Source organism: Elgaria multicarinata, chromosome 5, assembly GCF_023053635.1.
Source record: "Elgaria multicarinata webbii isolate HBS135686 ecotype San Diego chromosome 5, rElgMul1.1.pri, whole genome shotgun sequence".
In the NCBI taxonomy this organism is placed as follows: Eukaryota; Metazoa; Chordata; class Lepidosauria; order Squamata; family Anguidae; genus Elgaria; species Elgaria multicarinata.
This window is the reverse complement of record NC_086175.1, coordinates 119,433,842-119,453,701: the sequence shown is the minus strand read 5'-3', so window position 1 is coordinate 119,453,701 and position 19,860 is coordinate 119,433,842. Positions and strand designations below refer to the sequence as shown.

The window sequence follows — 19,860 nt, the reverse complement described above, 5'->3', positions numbered from 1 at the left end:
ACGTGAACCACAGCACGCAGAAAGTTGAGAGTGGTCTCAAAATGACCCCCATCCACGACTCTCTGTGCACAAGAATTTTCAGAACGATAGCTTAAACCCCCCCCCCAGTTATCCCCGATTCTTTCCCTCAATGCAATCCTATGGGCGAAAAGCCGAAACGCAGTTTGAGCCCCGCGGTTGACCCGATTTTTAAAAAAATATTGCACGTGAACCACAGCACGCAGAGAGGTGAGAGTGGTCTCAAAATGACCCCCATCCACGACTCTCTGTGCACAAGAATTTCCAGAACGATAGCTTCAAAAACAACGTAGTTATGCGCGATTATTTGCCGCAATGCAATCCTATGGCGAAATGTTTTCAAGATGGCGACCGGAGCGCTCCGCCTGAACTCGGAGCTCCGAAAAATGGTCGCTTCTCTTCGCCTTGCTTCTAGGGGGTCCGCGGTCCGCTCCTACTCCGCCTCTGGGTAAGGCGGAGCAGGCCAATCCGCTACTGCTTCTACGCTCCTAATCGGAGCGGAGCACATCCCTAATTTTTATGCCGCCATTCAGCCAAAAAAGGCTCTCATGGCGGCTTACAAAAGTATTTCTTGACAGTCCCTGCCCACAGGCTTACAATCTAAAAGACATGACACAAAAGGAAAGGGGATTGGGAGGGAGGAGGAGGAGGGGGGAAAGGAAAGCAAATTCAGGCACTACAATCTTAGTTGGAAAGTTCAGCAGTTACAGGTGACAGCAGGAGGGAGGGGGCTCTCAGCTGGAGCTGGACCCAGGCATGGTGGAGAGGTGCCTGGCTGCTGCTTCCTCCCTCACTGGTGGCCTCTGCAGAGACAGTTGGTAGCAGGAGGGAGGGGGCTCTCAGCTGGAGCTGGACCCAGGCACGGTGGAGTGGTGCCTGGCTGCTGCTTCCTCCCTCACTGGTGGCCTCTGCAGAGACAGTTGGTAGCAGGAGGGAGGGGGCTCTCAGCTGGAGCTGGACCCAGGCACAGTGGAGTGGTGCCTGGCTGCTGCTTCCTCCCTCACTGGTGGCCTATTTTATGTCCCTCCAAGATGCTTGCGGAGTCTGTGTGTATTCACGGAGTATTTTCAATTTGACCTAACAACAATCCTGTGAGGTAGGTTAGGCTGAGAGAGAATGATTTTTATGAACCGCCCAGAGAGCTTTGGCTATGAGGCGGTATAAAAATGCAACAACAACAACAACAACAACAACAACAAAACCTAGGCCAAGGTCATGTAGTGGACTTCATGGCATGGCTAAGTCCAGGTTTGATACTCTATTCACTACCACCAATTTAGTCCTCCATTGTGATTGTCTTCCATCTCACTCCCCCCTCCAAGAACTAAATTAATAAATGCATTATGGTCCAGAGATTATGCCATTACATAGGAATCTCTGTCAGGTTCTTGAATTATTATGATTCCCAGTAGATGTCTGAATGATAAAAAAAGTTCTGCTTCCCAGGATAGAGGCAGAAAAATGTACTGAGACAGAATTCCGAGTTAACCATTGATGTAGTGGTATATTTTGAACTGCAGAAGCTTATCTTGATAGTTCCTATGGAAAATCCCTAGGCATTCTTCTGCTCTTCTTATTTATATTCAAAGGAGCTATCATTCTGGTTAAAAACTCCTTCGTGAACACAAGCATCCAAAATAAACCAACAAACCAGTAATAAAATCTCAGAATTAAGTTTACGGAACGTGATTGCAATCCTATGCATAGTTCATATGTATTGAACTCAATGGTCCTTACTTTTGACTCCACTGGTTCAGCTTAGAAAACACACAGAGCTTTAACAAAAGACCTTCAGTCAACCAAAAGGCAATCTTGAATTTTTAACTAAAGAAGTCAAATATCGTGCAAATAAGTTTTGTCAGTTAGCTGCTAGTGTAAAGTAGGTATTCCATCAAAGAAAAGAAAGTAGCATTCAGCCTCTGCTTTGATTGTTTTCCTCATTCTCTGACTTCCTCTATACTAACCTGTCACAGCCAACAATAGTAAAACTCCAAAGTTTCATTGACCCTGACCAGATGATACACCAAGCCGCATTGGTTAAGCATTTTGACTTAAACATTATGGCTTAGCATGCCGTGCAAACCATTCCTAACCATGGTGGCTACATAACCATGGTTTAAACACACTCACCAACCATTTGCTGCAAAAGGGTTAGAAATCTAACCATGGCTTAGAGTGTTGTCTGAACAGGCTCATCATTACCTATTGCACTGACTAGAGGAAGGAGTAGGGGTGTACAGATATTATTAAGAACATTCAATTTATCTTTTGTGTGTCCTTTGTTCTGTCATCCATGATCATTCATAGAATCAGATTTTTGGCAGGAGAATTTTGGTTTGTGAATTAATCCACATTTGCACAAATTTCCCAAAAAATTTGGGGGGAGGGAATGAAAAAGCACAAATCCCGCCATTCACATTTTCATGCTTTAACTATCGGGGGAAATTTGCATCTTTGGTCAGTGGGTTTTCGGTTCCCACCTTATTATTAATATTTATTTATTTATAATGCACCATTAGTGTACATGGTGCTGTACAGAGTAAAACAATAAAATAACAAAACCCTGCCACATAGGCTTACATTCTAATAGAATCATAATAAAACAATAAGAAGGGGAAGAGAATGCACCAAACAGGACCAGGGTAGAGTAAAACTAACAGTATAAAAAGTAAGATCAAAATCAAGTTTTAAAAGCTTTAGAAAAAAGAAAAGTTTTTAGCTGAGCTTTAAAAAATGCGATTGAACTTGTAGTTCGCAAATGTTCTGGAAGAGCATTCCAGGCGCAAGGGGCAGCGGAAGAGAATGGATGAAGCCGAGCAAGGGAAGTAGAGACCCTTGGGCAGGTAAGAAATATGGCATCAGAGGAGCGAAGAGTACGAGCGGGGCAATAGTGTGAGATGAGAGAGGAAAGATAGGAAGGAGCTAGACTGTGAAAAGCTTTGTAGGTCAACAGGAGAAGTTTATATTGGATTCTGAGGTGAATTGGAAGTCAATGAAGAGATTTCAGAAGTGGAGTAACATGGTCAGAGCCAAGAAGATGATCTTAGCAGCAGAGTGGTGAACAGAAACCAACAAACTGATGTGAGAAGAAGGAAGGCCAGTGAGAAGAAGGTTGCAGTAGTCCAATCAAGAAATAACCAATGCATGAACAAGAGTCTTGGCAGAAGAGACAGACAAAAATGATCGAATCCTGGCAATATTATACAGGATTATACAGGATTATACAGAAACGACAGGATTTAGCTACTGCCTCGATATGAGGAATAAAGGAGAGCGAGGAATCAAATATAAAGCCAAGACTACGAGCTTCCTTGACCGGAGTAAGCGTGACATCGTTGACAGTAAGAGAGAATGAGAGGTGAGGAGAAGGTTTAGGAGGAAAAACAAGCAGTTCAGTTTTTGCCATATTAAGTTTCAAACGACGATGAAGCACTGCCTCAATATGAGGAATAAAGGAGAGCGAGGAATCAAATATAAAGCCAAGACTACGAGCTTCCTTGACCGGAGTAAGCGTGACATCGTTGACAGTGAGAGAGAATGAGAAATGAGGAGAAGGTTTAGAAGGAAAAATAAGCAATTCAGTCCTATTTTTATATGGCTAAACTTGCATACAGTTCCAGGAAATAAAAAATAAAAATCCACAAGTCTTCGGAATCTACACAACTCTACTGTGGAATCTGAGGCCATTTATCCCTGGATCGTCCAGGGGTCAAACCTGTTCATCTAGGTGACACACACAGGATCCAGTGCTCAGGCAGGAGTGAACCCTGGATGATCCCAGGATAAACCTTAGGTCTAGCTGTGGCCTGAGAGTCAGGTTCATAGAACTCCAAACACATTTGAAAACATTGCAGATCTGTCTGACGTCCCTAGCAAGGAGGATCCATCAATTCCCCTGGTGCAGAAAACATTATTACTCTTGCTCCAAGAAAAGCCCCAGATGTCCATTCCCTTGCATTCCCACAGCACTACACTTGTGTAGGGCAGTATAATTTCTTCTTGTGGTTGCTGCTTCCTTTTGCCCTGGTCTACATGGTTTGGAAGGTGTTCAGATTTGTTTCTGTCCCTTGTTCCTTCTGCAAGCATGCCAACCTGCTGCATGAATGTATACATTAGTTTTGCTTCTTTATTTCAGAGTTATACCAGGCATGTCTACACCAGCCCTATATCCCGGGATCATTCCTGTGCATCCAAGGTCATAGCTAGATGAGGGCTTATCGCAGGGATCACCCCAGGATCATCCCTGTGCGTCTAGATGACACACAGGGGATCCCGGGGGAAGGGAGGTATGATCCCTCCATTTCCCCGGGATTTTGCCCTACCCTTCTGGACCGGTTTTTCCATGGTCCCAGGCTGATCCCGAGACTGTGGAATGTGTGGCCGGGCGTCACAGTTTGATCCAGCTCCTCGCAAGTAACCGCGAGGAGCCGGGAGTAGTGCACTGGGCACAAATCTCCTGAGGAGCTCTGTGCCTGTTGGGGGTGGAGGGTGAGCAGGGAAAAGTAAAAAACACCAAACACTTACCTTCTGCACGCAAGCGCTCGTGTGCTCTGTGTTCTTTAAAAGAAAAAATGGCGGCCACGATGTCGCTGCTGCATGTAAACCAGAGCGATGACCTCGCAATCATAAAATCGCAAGATCGCCTCCTTCTGACCTCCCCCCCCCCCCTCATCTAGCTGAGGTGCAAATGCCACACATGGGATTGCGGAAGCAGGCAGGGATGATCCTTGCATTTTCCTGGGATAACCCTTAGGTGTAGAAAGGGCCTCCATGGATCTTCCTTCTAGCTCATGAATTTCAAAACATCACTTATATAACCATGATTAAGGAAACTTCCTTGAATGGTGTTGAGGTGGGGATTCTTTCTGATGCCTTCTAAGGCATGTGATTGCTTATACGGGGCAGTACTAGAGGTGATGTTAAAGAAGTGAGTGCAATTGACATTCATTATTTTTGCAATGTAAATAGCAGCTGTACGGGGGAACAGCATTGGAACTGGGGACACAAAGGGGAAATTTAACCTCTTCCTTCCCCCTGCCATTGTCCCAAGGAAAAACATTCCTCATGGCATCCACAGAGCCTTCCCTACTGGTGAAAATATCAGTTTAGGAGAGGAGATGTTTTTTGTCAGGATCATGGCAGGAGGAAAATATTAAGCTCCCCCTCCCCACAATCCTGCGTTGCTCCCCCACCCTGTTAGGGGTGCTATTTACATTACAAAAACCATACACACAAGTTGCATTTGTGCAATTAATGTCATGTCTAGTTTGGCCTCCAGTTTGCTTCCAGTAAAGCCACATTAAAGGGGCAGATGACCTAATAAAAAGGTGATAATCGCTGCAGGAAGCTGCTGTGTGAACCAATTCTTGTTACGACATGCTTTCATTAGTTCGATTTTTTTAAAAAAATTAATTAACCATGCTGCCTGGAGACCATCAAAATCTGCAAATTGGTTTTAACAACAGCAAAATAGATTTCCATCTTATCGCTCTTTATGATCTATAATTTATTTACAGTCAGTGAGGACAATTTTTGAGAGCAATTTTGTGAATTGTTGCTGCTTGTGGCATCTCTGTGAAACACTTGTATTTCTGAGAATGCAATTATATGCCCACAGAGGTGTCATTAATTTCCTTAGGATGCCATTTGCCTTTCTGAAAAATGCCTTCAAATGATAGATGGAACAGGCACTGAAAACTGTACAAATTTTCATGTTTTACTGTTGTCTTTTGGAATATGGAAAATGAATTTAATGGTTCTTCCGGAGGAATGGAAACAGGAATACTGTTTCATTATTTTGCAAAAGAACTGGGGACGGGAGAGAACAGGAAACCCAATTTTGAAAAGGTCAGCACACAATGAAAAACACAGGAGAGGTTAAGATCAACACTGTTGCTGTGCCAATTTTGTTATATCTGAAAATGTAGCCAGAGTAGCAAATGACTAGAAAAAACAAAATGGACTGTTGTACATAATCAGCTTGCTGCTCAAAAACCTTACTGGGCATTTTCATCTACATAGGAGACTCAACTACTTATATTTAATTGATGTCTTGTAAGGATCTGGACTGCTATGTCACATAGATTTCTCTCTCTCTGGTCCCTCCTTGTGATAGGCTGTGTTGTTTCATTCTAGTAAGATTTTTGCAAAGGATATAATAGTGCTAAGCCTCAACCAAAGGCTTACCTACATTTGCTTCATTAGTGATAGGGTCACTTGATCATTGCCCCTGATAATTCAGGCAAGCACAAATTAGAGTATGCATATATGGCCTTAGCTAGACCTAAGGTTTATCCCGGGGTCATCCCGGGGTCATCCCTGCCTGCTCCCGGGATCCCCTGTGTGTCATTTACATGAACAGGGATGACCCCGGGACGATCCCGGGATAAACCTTAGGTCTAGCTAAGGTCTACATCTCAAATATGTTGGAGTGGAGCAACAATGCTTGTGATAAGTCATTTGAACTAGTGGGGGGCAATAAACAGAAAGGGAACCTGTTTTCTTCCTCCACTAGTTCCTTCTTGTAACTACTTGTTAATGTAGATTGCAATTCTTAGGCTTCACTTCCTTCCTCTTTCTTCTCAGTTAGTTAACTTCCTCTTTGTCTGAAGCATGCAACCATAATGGCTGCACTCAACTCTCTCTGAAACCACTTTTGTTTTCCCAGGAGCTATAAGCTCTTAACAATGCTATATTTTAACTAGAAATAGCAGTGTGTGTGTGTGTGTGTGTGTGTGTGTGTGATTCTTTCTATAGCTTTGCCTTACACCAGTTACATGCTGAAGTTACGCAGCTGAACTTTATGAAACAAAACATAACTCTAACAAATTAGAGACACGCGTGCATCCACACTGCAAGAACCAACCATGGTGTCCTTACTAGGGATGTCGTGGGCGACCAGATGTGTCCGGGAATCTGGTGGGCAGCACTCCGTCCAAATCCCTGGATCCAGTTTGCTAAGAGATGGATGCTTCCGTGCACTCCCATCAAGTGCCATGCAGTCCGTGAGCACTCCATAGGGAAGGGAAGGAACCTCTCGTGCAAGCACTGAGTCATTACTGACTCTTGGAGGGATGCCAGCTTTCGCTGACGTTTTCTTGGCAGGCCTTATAGCGGGGTGGTTTGCCGTTGCCTTCCCCGGCGGTGATTACCTTTCCCCCCAGCTAACTGGGTACTCATTTTACCGACCTCGGAAGGATGGAAGGCTGAGTCGACCCGAGCCGGCTGCCTGAAACCAGCTTCTGCTGGGATCGAACTCAGGCCGTGGGGAGAGTTTCAGCTGCAGAAACTGCTGCTTTACCGCTATGCGCCACACGAGGCTCTCGAGCACTCCACAGCAACCCACTTTTCTAATCTTGCGGGAATGGCCATATACAGCAGTCATTGTACGCAATAATAGTTATGCGCAATTTCGTAGACAGCTCGCAGGGAGAAGCGGGTGGCTCTGGCCACTCACGGAGCATCCGGCAAGTGATCCAGGGACTCACACAGCCCAGCTCGTTCAGGCAAGTGGCAGCAGTGAGGCCACGAGCACCTGCCACTCCAGACTCGGGTGAGTCTGTCCATCCCTAGCCATTACCAAATTTCCAAAGAACCAAGCCTCACAGAATTTTGGATTTCAAACTTAAAGCAGGACCTGTTTTCTTCCAACTACCCTAATTTTGAGGTGTTTTCTTCTTCTTCTATTCTTTTGCAACACATTCAGTCACACAGCCTTATATTCTGGCATACTTTGTAAAACCCAGTAAGGGGCTCTGGTTTTCTAGTTCTTAAACGCTCTAAACGAGTTCAGCAAAAAAACTTTTCCTTTACAAAGATGAGTGTCCTACTGCTAGGGCCCTCTTTCTTCTTTCAGGGGTGGGGAAATGATTTATTTCCCACTGTTTCCAAATGTTACTTACCTATGTCTCCCTTTCAGAAATATGTTCTTGCCATCAATGGACTTTAATTTCTCTGGGTATTTACAGAAGAGTCCTCACACATTATTCTTTTGTTATGAATAATGTACCATCCTTGTGCATAGTTTTTTTGCGGAATAATAATAACAGCATCATCAGCAACAACAACATTCCCTGCCATGAGGAGAACGCAGTCGAAATTTTGACGGTGGAAAGAGCAACAACAGAAGGGATAGAATTGAAAGGAGGAGTTAAAAGAGGAGCATCCTGTTTGAATTCTTCCCAGCAGAATCTAGGCAGGGACAGACCACCTCAAGTGGGCTTCCTATCTTGATTCTATTCACAGATACACTATCCTTTACTAACTGCTACTCCATGCCTAGAAGGGCAGGGTTCATCTTCACTTCAGGGCCAGAACAGGTCAGCAGATGGTGGCAACTGTTTCCAAGACAGGGGAAGCCTTCCGCCATGCGGTTTTGTGAAGTCGAGAAGACATTGAACAACTCCCATGAACCCCAAGTGGTAAAAGGTGCTAGCAACAGTTCCTCTTTACTTTACAAACTAGGGTGGCCAAGTGTCTCCTTTACAAATGGCAGTCCTCTATTTGAAGGGTTGCCAGAGAAAATTCCTCTATATTAAGCTAACCACTATTTTAAGGGCTGCCCAGTCCATGTCCCGTTTAAAGAGAAATGCTTTTTATGGTTTTAAATTTTGTGAACCGCCCAGAGAGCTTTGGCTATGGGCCAGTACATTATTATTAATAATAATAATAATAATAATAATAATAATAATAATAATCAACCATAAGAAAGGAGAGGCCTTGGAGTTGCCCATGAACACTTAGCGCCTGGAGGGCAGACTGAGCATGAAGCACATAGACCATCTAATCACAACCTCCACATACACCCATGATGAAATGTATTATATTACTACTTAAATTATAGTAATTATTTCCAAATTTGCATCTACGCACATTTTATGCAAGTCTGTATCCTCTTTTGTCTGTCTGTGTGAGAGAGAGTGATGTGTTTCATCTTTTGGGGGGATGTGTGAGTAGCCACCTTAACTGCAAACTGTTGTAGGTGATGATGAAAATCCCAGTGAGCCTCCTACATTTTCCAAGGAGCTGCTGCTGCTGCCTTCTACCCTGCCATTAGGGATGTTGTGGGCACCTGATTGCATCCAGGAGCCTGATGGACTCCCCCACATCTGTCCCCGGACCCAGTTCTCTGGGCCATGGCACATTCGCAGGTCCACTCTTCCACTGCCCCCTGGCTTGGTGACCACCCGGTGTTGCATGCAAAAGGTCAATCCTTGGCATCTCAAAGTTGCTCTAGAAACAGCACCTGTCTGAAAACCTGGAGAGCCACAACCATTCAGTGACAAAGCCGAGCTAAACGGACCAATGATCTGACTTGGTGCAGGGTAGATTCCTGTGAACTTGGAATAAGGTAGATTCCTATAAGCAATAACAGTGGAATATTCATTTGCATTTTGAAGGGAAATAATCTCAGTTGAATAGAGGAGATTTGGAGGTACACAATCTTGGTGGATCAAGCAGACTTAATTTTGCTCATTAACCAATTATAATGTAACTAATTATCCCTGGCAACCAATTGTGTATCATTATTATCTTACCAAGTGCTTTGGCTGCCCCAGCCTACATCTCTGTGAGTATGCTTAGGTTCAGAAGTAGAGACTCCATTCCTTCTCTATGAAATTATTGGTGGTCACCAAGGGTTATTTCGAGGACAAAGATCGTGAGCACTTCATAAACATTTAATAATGTTAATAGAGTCTCATCTAGCTCCCATAGAACAGATTTCCCAGCAGATCCAATGCTGCAAAACATGTCCCAAACAATTCAATATTGCCTTGTTTGCAGTATCCCTTTGATGACACCCAAGAGCCTCACACAGGATGCAGGTTAGATGCATTGCATCCTCTTCCCCCCGTTATATCTCTTTTCGCTATGCACAGAAGGACTTTTACTGGGCAAGAAATCAATAAGCAGGAAATAGTAAAAAGGAATAAAAGAGCTATTAAATGTCTGTTACAGAAAGGTATATCGCCTAATGCCTTCTTGCTGACACCATTTCCATATCCTATAAGAAGCAATAAAAAGGTGTTGATGTATGGCAGAAAATATTGCCGTGTTCCAGTTGGAATCAGACAGAATAGATTTATTGAGTAACGGCTGGACATTCTCTTTTAAATTTCAAGAATAAAAATGAGCATTCATCTTTTTAGCATAACACAGAGAGGGAAGAGAGGAAGGAGAGGAAGAGAAAAGCTGTACAGACACTAACACCAATAACTTTCTTTCCATGAATCTAAATTGTTGTATTATGTTAACAGACCTGGGGAATTTCAGCGGCCGGATGAGAAGCGCTGTGTCGGTGAGGGAAGGTCAAGGAGTAGTTCTGATGTGCTCCCCGCCACTCCATTCTCCAGGTACAGTTGGCTGCATTTTGTATTGATACAACTCTCACTTTTCGGATGCCTAACTTTCTAGCTTCATCCCATGTACCTGTTTCCCTCGAATTATCCCTACAGCACTAAGCTGTCGGCGTTGTTGTTCTTGTTGCTAGCTAAATCACACCCCAGGCGGCAGCACTCCTAAGATCCTTTGCATACCAGGAAAAGGGTTTAAGGGAGGAAATGTAAAAAAAAATCATAAAAAATCAACAGATGACCCAATCCGATTCAAATTTGGTATGCTTAAAGCTCTCCTTAATATCTATTACTGTGCCTATTTTGATGTCTTTATCTTTAGAATTTGCGCAGATGTAAGCATTTGTTTAATTTGAATGCCTAAAGGTATCAAATCCTGCTCCTGCACCCCCAGTGGCCACTCGGAAAACAACAAATGATTCGCTCCAAAACTAGTACCAAAATAGGACGGGTCTTTTGGCTTTATAGCACAATTAAAGCAGGATGCATGGGAGTACTTCACAGTCAAAGCAGATTATAAACTGGAAAACTTCAGAGTACTTCACAATAAAAGCAGATTATAAACTGGAAAACTCTGGAGTCCTTTGCACACAATTTGCAGGGATTGCACAGTGTAACGCTGGTGTGATAAAGCTCTTCAGCTGCAGACTTGATTGTGGATTATGGAATGTTGAACTATACACAGATCCATTACCAACTCCTAGACTACCCAAGGAGCATTGCGGGATTGTCTACTGTAAATGCCACTGAACAAGAAGGGTGTCTGAGATCAAGTGGCCTTCTTTATGTTCTGCCCAGTGATGGGAACAGCAGTAGCTGTTTGTGCAAAGTGCTTCGCCTGCAGGTTGCAGGAGGACATTTCTTTCAAGCTCCAAAGTGTTCCAAATGTCATTGCTGGGAGGGGCCGTAGCTGCATGCCATTTAAAATGTTTAGTTTTGACTAGTTCAGACAAGAATTGGTTTCTGATCCTCCTGCATAATGAATGGAAGGCAAAAATAAATAATTAAACAAATAAATAAGAGAACTTATTTTTTTAAAAAATGCCCTCTGTTTGAGTTCATAAAGCTTCCCACATACTTTTTTGAACTTCAGAACAACCTTGCTGGATCAAACCTAAGCCCTATTCTGACATTATTTGCCTACACTTTCAAAGAACATGTGAAGGGAGACACATGTGCAAATGCCCCCTCCCAAATTCCCTTCTTGCCAGCTACACCCCTGAAGGGCAATTTTAAGTGTGTTTGGCTGGATGTGTTTACAATCCTCCTTTGATGGGGCCTGGCTTCCCACTCCAGGTGTTCATCATCATCATCATCATCATCATCATTTTATTCCTTTATCGAGGCATGGAACAAGTATAAAATACATAAAACTGAATTTAAAACATAATATACATTATTAAAACATCCTAAAAACATCCTAAAAGCATCCTAAAATTCCACTGGATAGGCCTGTTGGAATAAATCAGTCTTTATAACTTTCTTAAATGCTGTTTGTGCATCTTGAACACCTGTATACAGCTCTAACTTAAGGATGGATGAATCTGTCAGTTTTGCTTTCTCCTACATTTGATTTTTTTAAATCTCAAGTTTTGCTTCATCTCGAACATGAAGAAATTTGTGAGTGAGTCTGTCCATATCTAATAGGAATGGGTTGACTTTTCTCTTTTAGGTCTATTTTTTTGTGCTGTTTAAGTTTTATTGATTGACGGTGATGCTGCATATGTGATGGTGATGATTGATAGATAGATAGATAGATAGATGATAGATAGATAGATAGATAGATAGATAGATAGATGTGTATCTATAGAAAGATAGATACAGTTATCAGTTCTGATTAAATGAGAAGAAGAAATCTCTGGCTATCATCCAAATCACAACGTTTGCAAGATTGAAAAAGAATAGAGCATTAGCCATTTTTGGTCTTCTTCTTTAAACCATTCTATACGTTTTTATCACCTCCTAATAGAGAATGAAAATCTCCTTACTTTTAAATTAGAGCAGTGTTTCTGTCTATAGTATGAAAAGCAGATGTGGTCTCCCCTCTCCCTCAAAGGACATTACATCCTCTAAATGACTCTGCAGTACAATTCTGAGATATAACAGCTGTACAGATGTTATATTGAAAGTTTTATTACCATGTTCTAAAGGACAGATCTGGTTTTCACTTTAATTGGAACCAGTGCTATAAAAACCCTCCCCACCACCACCTCTGCCAATGTGGTGCATTTCACTTAACAATACATGAACTTTCTAAGCAGTGGTGTTCCTTAGAACAAAACACACACACATCCATTTCCCATGGGAGGCAATGACTACACCTACTGCCTGTGTTATCCAGTTCTTATAATGAGGTGACATGAGATCATACAGGTTCATCATCAGAGTTCATCGATTCACTGGTACAAGATGAGTGTCTTTTTTTTACTGGAAATTATTCTTCTGTAGGAAATTATTCACACATTATGATTAAATTCATGTGTAGCTGGGATTATAGCATCTCCTTTGCATGGTCTGGAAGAGTGCCTAGAGTGTTTTGTCTTATTTTATGGGAAAATGTATATCCCACCTACTAGCACTACAAGGGCTCTAGAGATGGCTTACAATGTCATTAAAATACAATACAGAGCTGAATTAAAACTATTTAAACCTTTCACAATAAATGGAGCAATCAGGCAGCCAAGACACAATTGGAACAAGCAGTGGCAGTTAACCAAAAGCCAATCTAAACAGAAATGTCTCAGCCAGCATTAGAACATAAGAAGAACCCTGCTGGATATCACCAAGGGCCTGTATCTAGTCCAACATCATGTCTCGCATAGTAGACAACCAGATGCTTCCGGGAAGCCCATGGGCAGGATATAAAGGCACAGAGCTGGGAAAAGTGCAGAAAAGGGCAACTAAGGGGCTGGAGCATCTCCCCTATGATGGAAGGTTGCAACAGCGAGGATTGTTTAGCTTGGAAAAAAGGAGGCTAAGAGGAAACATGACAGAGGTGTACAAATGGTGTGGAGAATTTGGACATTGTTCTCCTTCTTCCATAATACTAGAACCCAGGGTCATTCCATGAAGTTGATTTTATCAGAACAGATAAAAGGAAATTACATCTTGACACAATGCATAGTTAAACTACCACAAGTTGTTGTGACGGCCACCAATTTGGATAGCTTTAAAAAGAGGTTGGATAAATTCTGGGAGGAGAAGGCTATCAATGGCTACTCGTCCTGATGCTATGTGCTACTTCCAGTATCACAGGCAGTATGCCTAAATCCATCAGTTGCTGGGGAACATGGGTGAGAGGGTGCTGTTGCACCCGTGTCCTGGTTGTGGGTCCTTGGTCATCAGCTGGTTGGTCACTGTGTGGGTGCAATGATGGACTAGATGGACCCTTGAATTTATCCAGAATGGCACTTCTTAAGTTCTTATGATTTCTTATGTTCTTATATCTGTGATCCTAGAGGGCTTGGACAGATTTTCTTACAGAATGAATCCAAGAACGGTCCCATTACTGTGAGGGCCCAACTTGTCATAAGCTTTGTTCACTAACTAAGGTAGTAAACCTCTGTCTGAGCTGTACCAGTTTAGGTTGAAGGTGGGAGCTCACATGATTAATTTAGAAAACTAAAACATCAGGAAGAAAGCTAGGCTAGAACTTTCTCAGACATCTAATTTTCTACATGCAGGTTTTCTCTGGATTCTGCTTTTTAATTGTTTTATTTATTTATTTATTTATTTATTTATTAGATTTTTATACTGCCCAATAGCCGAAGCTCTCTGGGCGGTTCACAAAAATTAAAACCACAATAAAGCACCTTGTACGTTTTCTTGTACGTTGTACACCACCTTGTGATTTGATAATGAAGGGTGGTACATAAATATTTTAAATAATGAATGAATGTGCCCGTGTGGACCAACCCTTACCTGAGCCATCTACGTGTAGTAAAAGAACCTGAAATCCATCCTTTTACTCCAGCATTACTCATATCTTCTGTGGTACACTACAATCTGGATGAATGTGAGGATTAAGCTGAAGGAGGTTTATGTGTCCTGTGGAGGTGGATCATAAAACGAATACATTATTAAATTCCTAAAATATTTTAAGACATTTTAAAATTTGACTGGGTAGGCTTGCCGGAAGAGATCTGTCTTTATAGCTTTTTTAAATTCAGAAAGACCATTAAGCTGGCGGATCTCTCATAGCAGGCCATTCCACAGTCTGGGAGCAGCAAAAGAGAAGATCCGTTATGTAATGATTTTCAGCCTAGTTTTGGCTGACTGAAGTAAATTGTTCCCAGAGGACCTGAGTGTGCAGGGTGGATTGTACGGGGGAAGGTGATCCCACAGGTAACTTGGACCCAAACTATGTAGGCCTTTAAAAGTAATAACCAACACTTTATACTTCGCCTGGAAACTAATTGGCAGCCAGTGAAGTTATTTTAAAGTTGGTGTAATATGGTCACCCCTAGGTGTACCAGTGACCAACCTGGCTGCCGTATTTTGAACTAGTTGAAGTTTCCAGACTAGGCATAAAGGATGAAGCAAGGGTGGTGTTAGGAATCATTCTTTTCTCTTGTTTGGGTTTAGAACTGTGGAGATGGCAAAGGGGAAACGATGTTGAAGGGGATTTCATTACGGTAGTAGTGATTAGCTTTTGACTGTACTGGAATTCAGAAATTAAGAGCTTATAACTACTGACCATCAACTATATGATGTCTGAAGTGTGTAACCATTAAGCTTTCATCGTGAAATTTCCTGAAATAAAGAAGTCTCACTGATTTGGGTGTCTTCTGTTAGGCCTAATCTGCACCAAACAGGATATTGCACTATGAAAGCGGTGTGAAAGTGATATATAAAAGGCTGGAGCCACACTACTGCTTTATGGCGGTATTGAAGTGCACTGACAACTGTTGGGGCCCATTGACACATACGATAAACTGCTTTCATACCACTATATCCTGCTTGGTGTGGCTCCTGCCTTTTATATACCACTTTCATACTGCTTTCATAGTGCAATATCTTGCTTGGTGTAGATCTGGCCTCTGTTAGCAAACTAGTGAACCTTCTTTGTTGCAGGAAATTTCACACCGAAAGCTTAATGGTTACACACATCAGAAATCATATAGCTGATGGTCAGTAGCTATAAGCTCTAAGAAATTCTAGAACAGTCAAAAGTTAATTTGGGTGTTCTGTGTCAGTTTGCCAGAATGTGTACTTGGCTGAGGGACCAAGAAACCTGACAGGTGGTGGCAGAATAGATTTGCTCTGGTTGTTTCTGGCCCTGCGATATGGGTCCACTATTGAGCAATCTTGAGTTCTCTTCCAAATTTGTCCAGAAATCTTTACTGTTCAGTGAGCTTGCCCTGTTTCTACTTTTCCACTCACTTGTCATTCTGACATAAGGCGACGTTGACTCCTAAGTTAACGAACACTAAGTGGAGTTGGATTTGGATGTGGTGGTTTACTCGCTGAAATGGCTCTTCCCTTGGGGTACGATGAAAAGTGGGGGTGAGGGAAACTAGCTGACCTTGCCCAATTAAGGCAGCACTTGGTGCAGTGGGAATGAGGATCCCCGACAAGGAATCTCCTTCGGGGCATTCCGCTGCTGTGACACAGTGTTAGTGATGTCGACAAGTATAACTCCAGATGCCACTACAGCCAACTCAAATGTGAGAGAATAAGAGGGAGATGGCAATTAATTAACTTGAAAAATGCACTGAGAATGTTGGCTCTTGGCCATGTCCTTTATTGCCTTTTAGGCATCTTCTCTTTGTGGTTACTGATATATGGGACAATAATGATAGGGAAGGATCTTTTCTCCCTCCCCAGGGGCAGATTAATAGCTTGTTACAGAAATATCCCAATTAATCCACATTTTTGCAAATTACTAAAACTACCACTGAAGCTTCAGTTCCTCTCTCTCTCTCTCTCTCTCTCTCTCTCTCTCTCTCTCTCTCTCTCTCTCTCTCTCTCTCTGAGAGAGATTTTCTGATTCTAAGCCACAGAACCTGCTCCCCTGATTTCTGCTTGTAATGGTGGAATGCAACTTGTGGTGCATAGGCTGATAAATAATGAGACGAGACAAGAATAGCTGAGTTTAAACAGGGCCACATTTATTAATGATCTGCAAAGGGGTAGGAATCCTAACGGGCATCCAGTATGGCCTGCTTACAGGCCCCTCTAGTTGGGCGAGCCATTCATGGCCCGTGGGGAGGTGCTGCACCATTCATAATTCGCCTTCTCACAGGCCTGCCCCTTGTGGGGTAGGGTGACTTTCCTTTGTCACGCACTAACTCAGGTCGAATGGGTGAGTAGGGTTGGCCCCAAAGGTAAGCCTTATCTCCCTAGCTAGGCCGCGGGTCTCAAAACTGGGAGCCTCAGAACTTACCGGTCACCCTGAACAGTGCCTATGAATGCTCACCAATTTCCAATCCCACCCTGGATGCCCGTAACTAGCGCCAAAATCAAGTGTGAACAAATTGAATCAACAAATTAACCTATTTAGTACTCCCAAGCTGTCTTACAGTGTGGAGTAGGCAGAAAAACTCATGCACAATTCAGTACATGAGTAAAAAATTCCTACTCAGCTCTGAGTAGCAACCAGCAAGCCCACACTGCCTACAGGGAGGGAGCCGCACAGCAAAAATGAAGCTGGGATGGGTGAGTCTTATTTTATAGACCCTGCAGCCCCCTCCCAGCCTGGTGGCACCCTGTTGTACCTAGCCTATGGCAGTCAGTCAGGCATATCTCATCATCTCCCCCACCCACAAAAGCCTCCCCACTCCCAGACACGCTGGGCGTGGCAGAATGGCACTTATCTGACTCACTCTTAACATGTGGCCACACTGTGGTCTTGTTATGTATAAACTGGCCATGATTCCAATAGGCTTAGCCTATTTAGATGCTTTAACACTTTAAAGGTGCAATCCTATGCATGTTTAGATAAGGGGGGGAGTCCTACAACTCCTGGCTGGGCCAAGCTGGGAATTGTAGGATTTTCTCTCTCTCTCCAAACGTTTGTAGGATTTTGCTTTATGTGAGTCATCCATCTGCTGTCTGAATTGGTTTTGAAGCTATGGCGAATCTGGAAAGCACTTCTCCTTTAATTGTGTGTGTCGGAGGTAGTACTTTAATGTACTTTCTTGTAGGGATGTGCTCCGCTTCTCCTCGAACTGGAGAAGCAGGAGCGGAGCATGGGGCTTTGCCTGCCCTTAAGGTGAAGGCAAAGAAGATTGGGGGGCCGGCGGAGTGTGGCGAAGAAGATCGAGGTGAAGGCGGATCCTTCACCTCGATCCGGAGCTCCGCCAGAAAGGTAAGTGGGGTTTACCGGGCCCTGCCGCTGTCGCTGTTGCCCATGTGGCAACGGCGGCAGGGCCCGGTAACACCCCCCCACACACACTCTCCTCTCCCTTACCTGCGTCCGTCCGCGGTCCCTTGGCTTCTTCAGTTGAGCCCGTGGTTCAACCAGGAAGTCTGGGCTGCACAGACTTCCTGGTTGAACCGCGGGCTCAATTGAAGAAGCCGAGGGACCGCGGATGGAGGCAGGTAAGGCCCCCCTCCCCCTTGGGCCCTTACCAGGCTCTGCTGCCGTCGCCGCACGGGCAGCGACAGCGGCAGGGCCCGGTAACCCCTCCACCCTCCTCTCCCTGCCTTACATGGCGCCACTCCCCTCCCCTACGGAGCTCCGATTTGGAGCCGGAGCTCCGCGGCGAAGAGGAGCGGAGTATGGGCGGAGCGGCGCGGAGCGAGCTGATCCAAAATTTTCGGATCGGCCCGCGCGGCAGAGCAGGGGGTCCGTCCACACCCCTACTTTCTTGTTTTGCACTGCCCTGGAATGTATTTGTATGAAGGAAAGCAGACAAACATCAGAAACCATTCTTCCCCAAGTGGATGCTCTCCATGAAAGGGATTGAGGTCTGACACATCAGGAGGGGACAAGGTTGGAAACTGCTGTCTTAAATAAATGAGAAATCTCTCTTTGAAAACTATAGGAAAGTATACTATTTTCAGTCATTGTTGCAGGCTTCTGAAGGTATTTCACACTGCTATTGACTGTAAGCCCACGGGCCCCCACCCCCACCCAACCTCACTGTACTACAGCTAAGCTTGTCTGCATTTGCCAGATGCTAATGGAAACATCCTCACTGACCTGTGTATGAGACTCATAAAGTCCCATGGGCTCCCCCTTTTTTCCTGACAGGTTCTTTCCCTCAAGATACCACGGATCACATATTGGCAACTAACAAACTGTCCGTCTTCATAAGATGATGGGTTTTCAGCTCTTCTCTAGCTGAAAGCAAGGATGAAGTGTCCTTTGTTGTCTGCTGCAAAAACCTAAGAATCGTGATCTTTAGCTCATTTTAAGCATTCAGAGCGCTTCGACAATCTTATAGGGTTGTCGAAAGAATGGCTGAGACAGTGTGACAGCCCTGTAAAGTAAGGCAAAGATGGTTATCCCCAAATTGCAGCTTGGTGAGCAGAGGCCTTTGCAGCCAATCTAAGGCCACTGGGTAGGTTTTCCCTCAGCCCTATTCAAAAAGAGTCCCATGTTATACCTAGAACGGCCTTACCATGGAAGGGATTTTGTAACAATGGGGGTGGGAAGTGGGGACATCCTTTTGGGTCCTGGTGGATTTGTGGTGCCCCTGACTTGGCTTGCGTTTGTGAGCCAAGCTAGAGGTTTGTTCCTGAGATACAGGAACTTTTTTGCAAGGGGGATAGGGTGGAAAAAGCAATTTCTGCAAATTACAGATACAATTTGCACAAATTATGTCTGAAATTTGAACAAATTATGGCCAATATTTGCATAAATTATGGTTGAAATTTGCCTAATTACATGAATTTCAGTCACAATTTATGCAAATCACATCTGTAATTTACAGAAATTGCTTCACACTTTTCTTTTCAATGGAAATCCACAAGCTGGCCCAATTTGATGCAGAGTTGGGCCAGTTTGCAGGAAAGCAAGCCATAGTCTGGGAGTCTGGGAGCTGACGAAAGCTTGATGAACTTCTCCCCCTGGATGGATTCCTCTGACATCCCTAGCAGGATGGCAGTGCTAAAACCTTTGATATGATAGCACTCTTCAACTACAAGAAAGGCTGTCACCCAGAGGAGGGCCAGGATCTCTTCTCGATCATCCCAGAGTGCAGGACACGGAATAATGGGCACAAGTTACAGGAAGTCAGATTCTGGCTGGACATCAGGAAAAACTTCCTGACTGTTAGAGCAGTACGACAATGGAACCAATTACCTAGGGAGTTCATGGGCTCTTCCAAGCTAGAGGCATTCAAGAGGCAGCTGGACAACCATCATTCATTGATGCTTTAAGGTGGATTCCTGCACTGAGCAGGGGGTTGGACTCAAAGATAGATAGATAGATGATTACAGGTTATACCTGGAGCTGCCCCTAGGAACTTGAAAGCTTGCACATATTTATTTATTTATTTATTTAAAAAATAGGATTATTTTGCCTTATCAAGGTATTACACTA

At 43.7% G+C, this 19,860-nt stretch overlaps 1 protein-coding gene across 1 annotated transcript in view; it reads left to right on the top strand.

Moving 5' to 3' along the window:
* The window catches only part of CNTN5 (contactin 5), a 447,440-nt gene that overhangs the window by 204,870 nt on the left and 222,710 nt on the right, over positions 1-19,860 (top strand). The window contains exon 5 of the mRNA XM_063127114.1: positions 10,275-10,370. Coding sequence (XP_062983184.1) covers positions 10,275-10,370 — 96 coding nt within the window. The remainder of the gene's footprint in view (positions 1-10,274; positions 10,371-19,860) is intronic.